We start from the raw sequence: 13,133 nt of genomic DNA, 5'->3' as shown, positions 1-13,133 counted from the left end.
AGATATTGGTATTAAAAATCCATGAGATATGGTACTCTGATTCTGATTTTGTCATGTATTTGTTAATCGAGATATTGGTATTAAAAATCCATGAGATATATGGTACTCTGATTCTGATTTTGTCATGCCCATATACATCATAACTTTATCTGTTTTTTTTGTGCGTGCGAAACATATCATGGCATACACGCATCATTTTCATGCTGTTTCGTGAACTATGAATAATTATGAAAAGCAACATTTTTCTGAGCATGCATCATGTAGGCATCCCTCAGGTACCAGGGAGAAGGAACTGTGGTTCAGTTCGCATAGGTCGCAGTTGGAATTCCCCTCTGATGGGTTAAATGGAATCTCCACTGTGTTAGTTAGTTAGTATGTGCACTGTAGTGCTATGAACGTACGTTATTCTGGCGTTATATACGCATTCTGATTAGTACTCTGGCGTTATATACGCATTCTGATTATATTTTGCAATCCACTCTGAATTTGATTGTTGATGCGACTGCTTTGGAATTCTGTATCTAGTCTAATATTGTTGCATTACTGGTTTTGCTATCACACTACTGGGATTTTTCTCACCCCTCTTGGGGCTCAATTTTTATAAAATTGCAGAAGGTCGGAGAAGCATTTGATGAGGTCTTATTTTGGATTTATTCTGTTTGACTGCTGCTGTTTTGGAAATGCTGCTGTTTATTTGCTATTTCTGTTGGGTGTTGGCTGATTATTTTAATTGATGTAATAATTTGATAGACGGATTACTGTTGGAAACATGTTTTGATTCGCTGTATTTTGGATTTTTACTTTCAGCTGGAAACTTATGAAATTCGGATGTTAATTTGTCCAAACGATTTCTTTCCGTTTTAAATTCAGATTTTGTAATTGATTTAGCGAGCACTTTGCGAGTTCTGTTTCTAGGGCTACAGACATCCGATTGACATATAATTTATATGCACGTAAAGTCTCAGATGTCTAGTTTCCTTGTGTCAAAGAAAACTTTTTTAAGTTGGTGAATTCGATTTTATATGATTTTTGCAAGTCAGGCAGGTTTTCTGGAAAAATTACATTTTCAGCAAGCAATACGTTTTCAAATTTCCCACTGTTTTTCATGTACAACCGGATACCAATACGTGAATTTATTTTGTGACTTAAAAACGCAGTTTCAGTATTTAATTCAATGACGTTACGACTCTAATCCGCTTAGCAGACATCTCTCTTGGATGCATACAGGGGAGGGAATGACACTAAATGGTATCAGAGCAATTTTGATTCAAGGTGTCTGCATTTGATGAAATGTTTGTTGTTTGCACTTGGTCATTGAATTGTTGTTGTTTGAATATCTTGGTTGTTTGTATATGTTCGTTGAATTGTTGTTGTTTGAATATAGTTGTTGAACGGGTTGCTAGCTAAAATTGCCTTGTACTTTGAGGTGCGACGGTACTGGCAGAACTCGATATTAAGCATGGTTGTGCACACCTCAATGCTAGGAGGTGAACCTGATCAACTCACTAACTCGTAAGGCGTGTGTGCACAATCATGGTGATCACCGGGTATACTTGTGTATGAGCACTACGTGTGAAATATTAAATTGCTACTTGCATTAATAGTTAATTATCAATTCTGTTCTCTATAGATTATATTGAAGGTTACATGTATGTATATGCTTGAGGTAATGTTTAATGAGTGATGCCTTGAGCCGTAAATAATAATTGCTGGAACATATTTGTTTTCTTTTTGAGATTTATGACATTTTCTTGTATGTTGTGATTGTGTTATATTGCTGGATAATAGAAACAGTTGTTCTTTTTCACTAATTTCGTTGGGTTCCATAACTGAGTAAGAGTAGCAGTAATATAATACTGATAATTGATGTAGTTAACTAGCATTGTGAAGAACTTGTTTCCTACCCTTAAAACTGTATGGGGGCGAGTTGTGCGTAAGGATAGATCAATTAGTTAAATTAAATAAAGTTAATGCCCCTATGAAGTATAATTGGGGTTAGGTAAGACTCAAACATGTGGGCCCTAAGCCTTACAAATCTTCTAATGATGAATTGGTACTAGACATCATTCTTGAGAAAGAAGCTGTTCAACAAAGTGGTGATGAATGGGGGATTATACGTGACTCTGCCTTCTTGTTCTTCTTTTAATTGATACTTGTTGTCCCATCCCATCTTCCGTTAAATAAAGTTAGGAACTAATAGGGATATCATGTACTTTTGATCAAGCAATTCAGCGCTTATAGATTGCTACTGGACCTCATCACCTCACCTAGTTCATGGATTTGACCACAGTTTTATTCCCTTATCGTTGTCGAACCCAATTCGTCTCTCAGTTAACCCAAACCCAGTTTGATCTTCTTAATTAGTTGCCTTGGTCTTAATTTGCGCTGATGAACATATACACCCAATACATTTCTGGTTTGACTCCAATGAGGGTCATAAATCGATGCAGTTAAAAAACTCCTGTAAGAGCAATTAATTTCTAGTTGTTTCAGTGGTTAGGAGCATGTAAGTTAATCGTGCTGGATTAAGCAGTACTTCCAGCATTTTTATTACCCTTGAATGTGTTATGCTACTTGGTTGTGTGGTTGAGTAAATTTTTGTCTGGCACTAGTCATTTACTTTCAGTGATGTTCCCTCTCTCCTTCGTTCCATTGAGGATTTGTTCCTTGTAATTGCCTGGTTGTCTTATTTTATGAAAGCATGGTCTATTTTGGTGGATTACGACTGGTAGCTGTCTCAAAACTATATTGTCTATCGATGATTGGAAAGTTCAGGTCATAGTTAATGGATCTTCTGATCAGTGGAGTCAATTACATCTGAGGTACCTAGGACAGCGAAAAGCTCGAGGGAGTTTCCTCATATGGGTGTTTTGACGAACTGTATCAGGGGTACTACTCAACATGATATGAGTCAAAAGCATGATAGAATCGATTAGCTGTATACATGATGGGTTAGTTGTGTGTGGGTAGGTGTGAATTCGAGGTGCCTTGCCGTGTGTGTTTGCAGATTGTTTTATGTGCCCTTCAACTGTTAACACCTTGTACAAGCTTTACACAAACCACTAAATGAATGAAACATATCCTAATATGTGAAGCATAACGTCTTGGATATGATACCAGCTATTAAACAATGTGTTCAATTTAATATTTATAAATGCCTATGTTTTAGTGAATGAATGAAAGATTTTATTGTATAAGACCTCTTAGGAATTCCCCTAAGTACTCTGGAAGAAGGTGTTAATGTTTTGAGTCCCCTAGTTACATTTGAAACTTAGTTTCTGTTTCTGCTCTCTTTTGTATCTTGGTGTGGTGGGCATGCATATGATTCGAAAATACCATAATCAAATCCCTACATATCCCAATTAACTTTAATTGTGTTCTCTGCTACATTAGGTCTTACTCGTGTTTGAAAAGATTATTACTGAAATTCATATAAATTGATTTATTATTAGTCACTCAGGTAATTTACAAACCTACATATTGGTTAATTACTGGTCATTAAATGTTTATTTGATTTAGTGACAAATCTGTGGGCTGCTTACACTCAGCTAAGGGTACCATTTTTAATGCAACAAAACTGTTTTCGTGCCAAACAAATAGTTTAAGTTTGTTTCCCCATTTTCTTCGATAGGTAACCAACTACCTTGTATTAAACCGTCCCTTAAACTTTTGAGTCCCATAAGATTCCTGTAAACTCCGTTGAAAAATTATTGTGTTATTTTGTTGTTGAGCTTAGCTATGCCATCACTAGTTAATCTTGTCGTAATTCAAAATTTTGTTATTTTCAAGTGCAATGTGTGGGTGACTTATTCTGCTGACAGAATATCTAGAATAATTGATTTCTTTATATGTAATGCCAGTGTACAACCGATAGATTACCTCACTATATCACATAAATTATGAAACTACCTAATGCCTTAGATGATGTATGCTTCAAGATAACAAATTATTTTATCCTAATTAGTTTGGGAGTTCCTTATAACTGATGAGTGCTAGGAATCAGAATTTTACTTTAAAAGGGGACAACGCATCGGATTGAGAATTTGTATTGCATAAGTCTGACTTGGTACTAGATCGTGACCTTGCGTGTACTGTGAATTACAAATTGCTTGCTCATAGTGTCAAATTTTCATTGACCAAACCGTAACTTCACTTGGTGCATGGTTGTAATTGAATAAGTCTTTATGTCTACTCTTTTCATTTTGGTATCTCAATCCTAATATCAGCACATCAATAAGGTGCATTTGTAAGTGATAAATGAACATATAGCTGCTGAATTGGTTTTTGTGAATGCCTCTACTTCATGCATTTTATATATGTACAGAAATGATGCTGGTATGTGGAAAAATACAATTGACCTGTCTTAGAGCAGCCTCATGTATAGGTTGCAACTCCTGAAAATATTTTTGAGATTCATCCTAGATACTAGGCTTTAAAAATGTGTACTGAACTTGTATTGTTTTGTATGAATGGTTTACTCGAGCACAAAGAAATAATTTTTGGAGCCTGAAATATAGCCTCCATTGTGAGTAGACTGCTTCGTTGAACTATCTTGTTGTAGCTAGCTTTGCACGTGTCAAACTTAATTGTACAGCATGCCTTTAGGACTCCCTTAACGCAACCATGGCCTAGTAGAGCTGGTTATGAAAATGAAAAATTATAAGAACCTTATTAAGGGCCAGAGAACCGAACCTGTATGTTTAGGAAGCTTTAACTTTTGCTTCTTGTTAACAATTGGTAACACTAAATCCTACGTCAGAAATGGACTGGTTGAACCTAGTAATTATTTGTCCGTAGAGCTAAAACGTGACTCTATATTATAACAGTATTTTGTGCAATATTATTGTCTTGTCTCAGTGCCCATCTACCATTCCACATCTCCTCATTGATTAAAATTCGTAGTTACTGTCATAAAGTGATGGTTGGATTACAATTGGAGAATAGTGATGTTACAATAGTATGCTTATGTCTGTCTGCACTAATCAGGTGATTGTCCTCATGACATGCGTAAGTTGTGTGAAACTGGGAAACTATTGAGACATAGGGGAATGAGTGCAGATACCATGTGTTGTGACTGATGATATAGGAATCGAGTGTGTGCGCATGAGGAAACTGAACCTGGATTATTGAATCTTATTTGTCGGGAATAAAGGATTACTATGCATAGATGTGTTTATACAGGTGCATTCATTACGAGAAGATGGTAGATAAACTGGTGCCGTTTGGTTAATATTTGGACGCGCAGGTAAGTATTTGGTGGTGAAGCTTATTGTGACTATTAGCTAGTGCATGCAATTTTGAACTGTTGCTCACAGGTGCCTGTGGATTCGTATTTTGTTAAATATTGTTTGTGATCTGCCCTTGGACTTGACATAATGGAAATTCTGTTTTGGAAGTATTTGTTAATCGAGATTTTGGTATTAAAAATCCATGAGATATGGTACTCTGATTATGATTTTGTCATGTATTTGTTAATCGAGATATTGGTATTAAAAATCCATGAGATATATGGTACTCTGATTCTGATTTTGTCATGCCCATATACATCATAACTTTATCTGTTTTTTTTGTGCGTGCAAAACATATCATGGCATACACGCATCATTTTCATGCTGTTTCGTGAACTATGAATAATTATGAAAAGCAACATTTGTCTGAGCATGCATCATGTAGGCATCCCTCTGGTACCAGGGAGAAGGAACTGTGGCTCAGTTCGCATAGGTCGCAGTTGGAATTCCCCTCTGATGGGTTAAATGGAATCTCCACTGTGTTAGTTAGTTAGTACGTGCACTGTAGTGCTATGAACGTACGTTATTCTGGCGTTATATACGCATTCTGATTAGTACTCTGGCGTTATATACGCATTCTGATTATATTTTGGCATCCATTCTGAATTTGATTGTTGATGCGACTGCTTTGGAATTCTGTATTTAGTCTAATATTGTTGCATTACTGGTTTTGCTATCACACTACTGGAATTTTTCTCACCCCTCTTGGGGCTCAATTTTTATAAAATTGCAGGAGGTCGGAGAAGCATTTGATGAGGTCTTATTTTGGATTTATTCTGTTTGACTGCTGTTGTTTTGGAAATGCTGCTGTTTATTTGCTGTTTCTGTTGGGTGTTGGCTGATTATTTTAATTGATGTAATAATTTGATAGACGGATTACTGTTGGAAACATGTTTTGATTCGCTGTATTTTGGATTTTTACTTTCAGCTGGAAACTTATGAAATTCTGATGTTAATTTGTCCAAACGATTTCTTTCCGTTTTAAATTCAGATTTTGTAATTGATTTAGCGAGTTCTGTTTCTAGGGCTACAGACATCCGATTGACATATAATTTATATGCACGTAAAGTCCCAGATGTCTAGTTTCCTTGTGTCAAAGAAAACTTTTTTAAGTTGGTGAATTCGATTTTATATGATTTTTGCAAGTCAGGCAGGTTTTCTGGAAAAATTACATTTTCAGCAAGCAATACGTTTTCAAATTTCCCACTGTTTTTCATGTACAACCGGATACCAATACGTGAATTTATTTTGTGACTTAAAAACGCAGTTTCAGTATTTAATTCAATGACGTTACGACTCTAATCCGCTTAGCAGACATCTCTCTTGGATGCATACAGGGGAAGGTGTCACAAAATGTAACAGCCTGTTGTACACCGGTATTGTTAACATTAATTATGATATTAAGCGCAGTTACAATCACAATAATTCATTTATACAAATGCGAGTAAACTTTTTCCGTTTATTACGCGAGCTTTTAAAACAACAAAAAGCGTAATAATTAAAAGCTGTGACCGTAACTGTAAACTCTTTGCGGAATAATTATTTAAACAACGTATATTACTTATTTTACTTCCCATAAGTCACTAAGGGGTTCCCATAAACCCACTTAGCATAATTTTCACTTTTACGTTTTCTACTCTTCAGAACGTGGTTCGGTCTTTAATTTTCTGCGGATAAACCGCATTCTACAAGCTTCCTATATTTTGATATGTTATTCTACACTCAATTACCTTTCTAGGAAGATATCACACGAGTTATTTAGAGCTCGTTTGCTCCAGATATCGCCGTTTGAAGTTAGACAAGTAAAACTGCCAACCAACCCCAAAACAACTCTAAACATCCCTCACTCCACGAATTACTGCAGAAAATACACTCTACAAATTGCTCTCAAATTTTTATACAAAAAACTAGACACCTCAAGCTTCAATTTTATATATCATGCACTTAATTTTACTAAGAAACAATGCGGGAATTAATTTCCCAAAACCGGTCCAGAACTGCTACAAGTGCAGTGAGCAAATGAGTAATCTGAACTCTTTGCCTTCTCCAGGCCGACGTTCAACCCAGAATTCTATCAAATTTTCCACAAGATATAGGACATCTCAAGCTTCAAAATTGCGTATGGCACGTCCCTATCGGACCCCTGTGGAGGGAGATATGTTCTCCCGAAGTTTACCTAAATTCTGCCAATTCTAAAGAAAATTCGCCAGAGTTTCCTTTGTTTTTCCAAAATCCCCAAATTGCAAATGTGTTCTAAGTCCTCTAATGTACCTAATAATCAATAGGTGGCACACACAAGGACCAACAATGCCTTGGGGCACTTATAACCCAACTCAGTTTATAGTTATTATACAATTCATATCATACTGCTCACTTGATTAATACTTAATACGTTTCAATCATCGAAGTCCATTTACATGCATTTTCTAAGCATACACACAATCATAATCCTAAAATAGGCCTAAGGCCCTTCCATCATATTACATCAAATATCCATGTATAATTGCAACATCTCATTTAAATATTACAACTTACAACTTCATGACTTTAAATTACAACATGAAACATAAGCTTAAAATGACATAAACTATTTACAAAAAAAAAAAAAAAAAATGACATAAACCTCAACAAAATATATAAGTAACTTTCCTCCTTATCATTCATCAACACTAAGATTATCACTATGACTATGAGCATCTTACAATGACATGACTAATCCATCATTCTCTTCATTAGTGTAGTCATCTGACTCGTCCTATTAATAATGATTTTTTAGTTTTCTTTCCCTAATTAATAATGATTTTTCAGGGTTTTTTTTCAATTTGAATCACAAATTATATCTTTATTTACTTTTCTCAACTAATAGATAATTTTTAGATTTTTTTAATGAAAATTGCAAATTTTGGTTTGACTTTCATATCATAGGATATATGATTTGATACTGCATCATACGATACGTACATGGTCCGATACAAGACCTATTCCAATTTAAGAAATTGATACAATTGACAGAGACTTTGAATTGTATCGTATTACACGATACATATCACATATTGTACTATACTATCAATTATGGTATGAATTAATAAGTAATGGTCCTTCAATGATTTTTCTATTATATATGTCTAACATACCCCCTTATGCAAGAGCCCTTTAGGTTAAAATATGGATATTACACAAGCCAATTTTTTTATTCTACCTTATACTAAAAAGTGGGGCGGTAAGAATCAAACACTTGACTCTGTGGTCACCTTAGCTATGATACCATATAAAGCAATCAATCCACCTAAAAGCTTAAGCTTGTAAGTGATGAGTCTCTATTTTGTAGTCCCATATTTGGTGTTCCTATAAAAAAATGTTACTCATTCCTCTATATTTTAGTCCCTTTTGAATAAAAGGTTATAATATGAAGAAAATATAAAAATGTTGCAAGGCCTGGTACTAATGATTAAAAAGTAAAGAAAAGGTCATGCACTTCATATTGACACACTAACTTTCTCTTTTTTGTTCTCCAAAAAATTGCAAAAATAAGAAGCTCAACAGGTCACTACTTCACCCAAGCAAAACAAGATAATGATGAAGAATCAAAAGAAAGTTGAGAATCTTCTCTCCAATGTGAAAGGTAGTTAAAGAAAAGAGAAAGGGGGAAATTTTTCCAATTAGAGAACACTCGAATTGTTTCCTTCCCTTCCTTTTTTGGTATAAGGCTTTCGTCAGTCTCCTTCATTTTCATATTCAGCTCATACACATGCAACATGCACTCCCATTTCTGTTGGTTCTCGAGTTCTTACTTAAAACCACCACACTCATCTCCATTGGATTTCTTTTTTGTTGTTGTTTATTTTAAATTTGTAATAAAATTCATAATTTGTTTCTTTTGTATTTTACTTTCGGCCATGTCTTTAAGCGTGAGCTAATTTCTTTTAGGAATGGGGGAATTGTATTACCCACTTGTGTAATTTGAATATTTGTTTACCCTTCGTAATGAAGTTCTATTGTTTGGTTTTCTTTGTTCTAATTTGATGGAAATCAAGTTCATTTGAGGAAAAGACTTCTGGAATGAGTTATTCCAGGCTTCAACGCAATAGTCGAGGAATGAACTTGTTACCTCTAAAACTAGGAACAACTAGAGTTTCTCGTTATATGACTCACACCAATACTTTGGGAACAAAATCATAAGGGAACACATGGTTCTGTAAACCAATTAGTCCAAGAGAAGAAGGAATCTACATTGATAATGAAAACTAACATGAACAATTTCATTGTCTTAAGGCACTAAACCAAGATTCAAAATTGTATCACTGAACTCGTTCCTTCTTTCTTTTTCAGTGTGTTCCGGATGGCCCAATAACCTTGCGGCCCAAGGTCAGGGCCTAAAACCCTAGCCACGTCAGCCCTATCATCTTGTCACCACACAGAACCCCATATAATGATGCTCCCCATGTGAGACACGAAAATGTCTCGTCTAGGGACCATAACCCCCAAAAGAGACCGCCCCAGATGCCATAAGAGGCAACTGTCATTTTCCCCATGCTGACAATCGCCAGGCGCAGGGGGTGCATCACTACGATCATAGCAGTCCCTGCCGCCCTCAGCAGTACCTTCCATCCTCGACGGAACCCAAGAAGATTTGACCTTCCCCTCTTGAACCCCTCGAAGTTCAACATGACCTTCGTCTATAAATACTCCTCTAGACATAGAGGAGCAGGTATCTTATGTATCATTATTATGCTCATTTACATTGAGTCACACATTCACACACCTAACCCCATTGTTGATTGCTTGCTTCATACTTGGAACAGTGCCACTTAGTTTGGTCTTTACCTGTGCTAAGGGTATCATCCATACAGTGACTCCATCCCCAAAGGGAACATAGTGGGCTTATAGATCCCAACGGTACATTGGCGCCGTCTGTGAGAAACTATAAGCTTCTATTCCCATTCTCCTACCAAAGATCTACGAGAGGCATTTCATTTTCTAGCAGCTAAACATGGCTGTTATGACAAAAAGAGCAGAGCAGACCAGAGTCGTTACCCCTGAAGGTCATGTTCAAACGGTTCATTCCAACTCCCCACCGTCTATGCATTTAGCCCCTGCTAAACAAGCAACTGGTGAGGCGTTACCGCCGGTGTTGCAATCTGTTGACCCACAGTTACCAGCAGCTGATGCTAGAGTAGCACAGTTGAATCGCCGCGTAGCCATATGCGAAGTTCAAGGAGAGAACTTGCTCCCAACTCAACCCCCTCCACCTGGAGTTCGTTTCAGAGTGCCACTTCCCGCCGCAGGTCCACTAACTATCCCACCAGCTTATCATCCACAACCGGCCCGAAGTCAGCCGGTAGCTCTGTATAATGATCACCGAATCCCTGTGGTCGCCCCATATCTCCCTGGACCTTACACTCACAACATGGCCGCCCCTTACCCCCCCACCTTTCCATGCTGGCTTCCCATTCCATGGTTACACAATACCACCCCACAATGCAGCCATTCCACAACCTCAAGGATCATGTATGAATCCTGGTCTGCCACAATATATCGCCCATCAAGCCCCAGCCCTCTCTTACTCGGTTGAAGCCCCACATGCACCTCGCCCACCACCAGAGCAGCACGCGCACAACCCAAACTTACGAGTAACGCCTACTAATACTTAGGACGCAACAAACCCTTAACTGATATCCTACGCCTAACCCCCATACCTCTCGGTTTCAAAGGCCCTTCCAATATTGCCACGTATGTCGGTGACACAAATCCTTTTGAATGGATCCAAAAGTTTGAAGCGGCGATGACTCTTCATGGTGAGACAGATCTCCTCATGTGCAGGACTTTCCCTACGCTTCTGGGCGGGAGAGCATTGACTTGGTACACCACTTTGCCAACCGATAGTATTTCATCCTGGGATGATCTGGCAGACAAGTTTCAAACCCATTTCGCAACCAGTCGCCCTGTACCTAAATCCGTCCACTCCCTCGAAAAGATTCACCAACAGTCAGGGGAGTCCCTCAGATCCTTTTTGGATCCCTTTGATAAAGAGGCTATGTAGGTCCAAGGTCTGGACCCTAAGGTGTAAGTGCATATACTCCTGTCGGGCTTGCGACAAGGAGCGTTCGCCTACGAGCTTGCTCGCCATGAAATTACCGACCTAGAAGAGGTCAAGAAAAAAGATCAATAGTTTATGCGGGTAGAAGAGTACAAAGGGAGCCGAGTCGATTACGCCCACAACCAAGAGAAGAAGGCCAGTAAAAGTAAGAACCACGTTGAAGAAAGCAGGAAGGGTTACAAACCCTCCAAATATGTCAGTCGCCCATTGGGGCGTGACACGTCTGGGCGTCAATCACACAGTGTCCTGCAAACGGAGTACAAAGAAGAACACAAGAGTAACTCACGGCACCAACAGCCAGCCAGAGAAGTCACCGTATACTGCAAATTTCACCGCAATAATGAACATAGTACTGAAGAATGCAGACACCTCAAAGATGAGATTGATGAGCTTATCAAGGGCGGGGCTCATAGGCGGGCGAGTGACGGTGCCCGTGCTGTCGGTTCTGGCAGGCGATACCGCGAGCGTAGCAACTCACCAGAAAGAATAAGAACTAACCAATCTGGTTATCGGCCTCGCCATGAACTTGCCCGCAGAGATGACTCTCCAAGAGACCGCAGAGCACAAGCTAGCCCAAGCAATAGACGAAGACGGGAGGAAGATGAAGAAGACTCAACTATCATCAAGCACGGAGTCATAAACATAATCTCTGGCGGATTGAGTGGAGGTGGTGAAACAGCTAACGCCAGGAAGAAACACTTGAAACAATGTTTGGCGATAGCTGGCAAAGTCATCAGCAAAGCGAAAGTTGATTCGGGTCCAACCAAGCCTAAAATCGTGTGGGAATACAACGATTTGGGCGACGTTCTTCTCGGACATGATGACCCCCTCGTTATCCAAGCAATAATAGCCAATTTTGGCGTCAATCGCGTGTTTGTTGATCACGGCAGTTCTGCTGACATTTTGCTTATACCATGTTTCAGGGCGTTGGGGTTTACAGCCAATGACTTCACCCCAGTCGCAGGTGAACCCTCAGGTTTCAACGCAACAGTTACCAAGCCGCTTGGAATGATAAACCTGCATTTATCCATGGGAACGCCACCCACTTCAAGGTCGGCCGACATCCAATTCCTGGTGCTTGACACCCTATCAACATACAATGCAATCCTTGGCAGAAGGATGTTCGCCGCCTTTGAGGCGAGTGTGTCCCACCACACTTGGCGATGAAGTTTGTAGCCAGGGATAACAAAGTCACAACGGTAAAAGGAGACCAAACAGTAGCAGGAGCTGCTACAATATATCCCTGAGACCGGCGACCAAGGTTACCTTCAAAGATCAACCAGCACCCAGCAAATCACAACACAGCCAGTTGAAGGAAGCCCTAGCAAGAAAGGGAATGAGCATGACCAATGTTTCCTAGTTGAATTTGATGCAAGAGACGCCCCCCGGGTGGAACACGCCAGACCCACTCCAGATGGAGCAGTAGAACACGTCGTCTTGAGCGATGATGATCATTAAACAACTACCATCGGGGCGACCATTGATCCTGAAATGAAAAAAAAATTGATCAAATTGCTACGGGACAACAGAGACCTGTTCGCTTGGAAACCATCAGACATGTCGGGCATCAACCCTGAAGTGTGTTGCCACCGGTTATCTGTAGACCCCAAAGCAAAGCCCGTCGCCCAGAAAAAGAGAAAATTCGGCCCCGACCACCAAAAGGTGATTGATGAAGAAGTTCGAAGACTCCGTGACGCCGACTTCATTAGGGAAATCAAGTACACCACTTGGTTGTCCAACCCGGTATT

General features: G+C 38.9%; 1 protein-coding gene across 1 annotated transcript; it reads left to right on the top strand.

Annotated features, from left to right (window-relative positions):
- Positions 1-11,460: 11,460 nt before the first annotated feature.
- LOC133308225 (uncharacterized) lies at positions 11,461-12,552 on the top strand. Its single transcript, XM_061508834.1, has one exon. It carries the CDS (start codon positions 11,461-11,463, stop codon positions 12,550-12,552), a length of 1,092 nt encoding a protein of 363 aa, XP_061364818.1.
- Positions 12,553-13,133: the final 581 nt, after the last annotated feature.

This window comes from Gastrolobium bilobum, unplaced genomic scaffold (genome assembly GCF_033153095.1).
Source record: "Gastrolobium bilobum isolate Gb01-03AN ecotype WA unplaced genomic scaffold, APGP_CSIRO_Gbil_v1 utg38962, whole genome shotgun sequence".
In the NCBI taxonomy this organism is placed as follows: domain Eukaryota; kingdom Viridiplantae; phylum Streptophyta; class Magnoliopsida; order Fabales; family Fabaceae; genus Gastrolobium; species Gastrolobium bilobum.
Note: the sequence above shows the minus strand (reverse complement) of the source record. Positions and strands in the feature narration are given on the sequence as shown.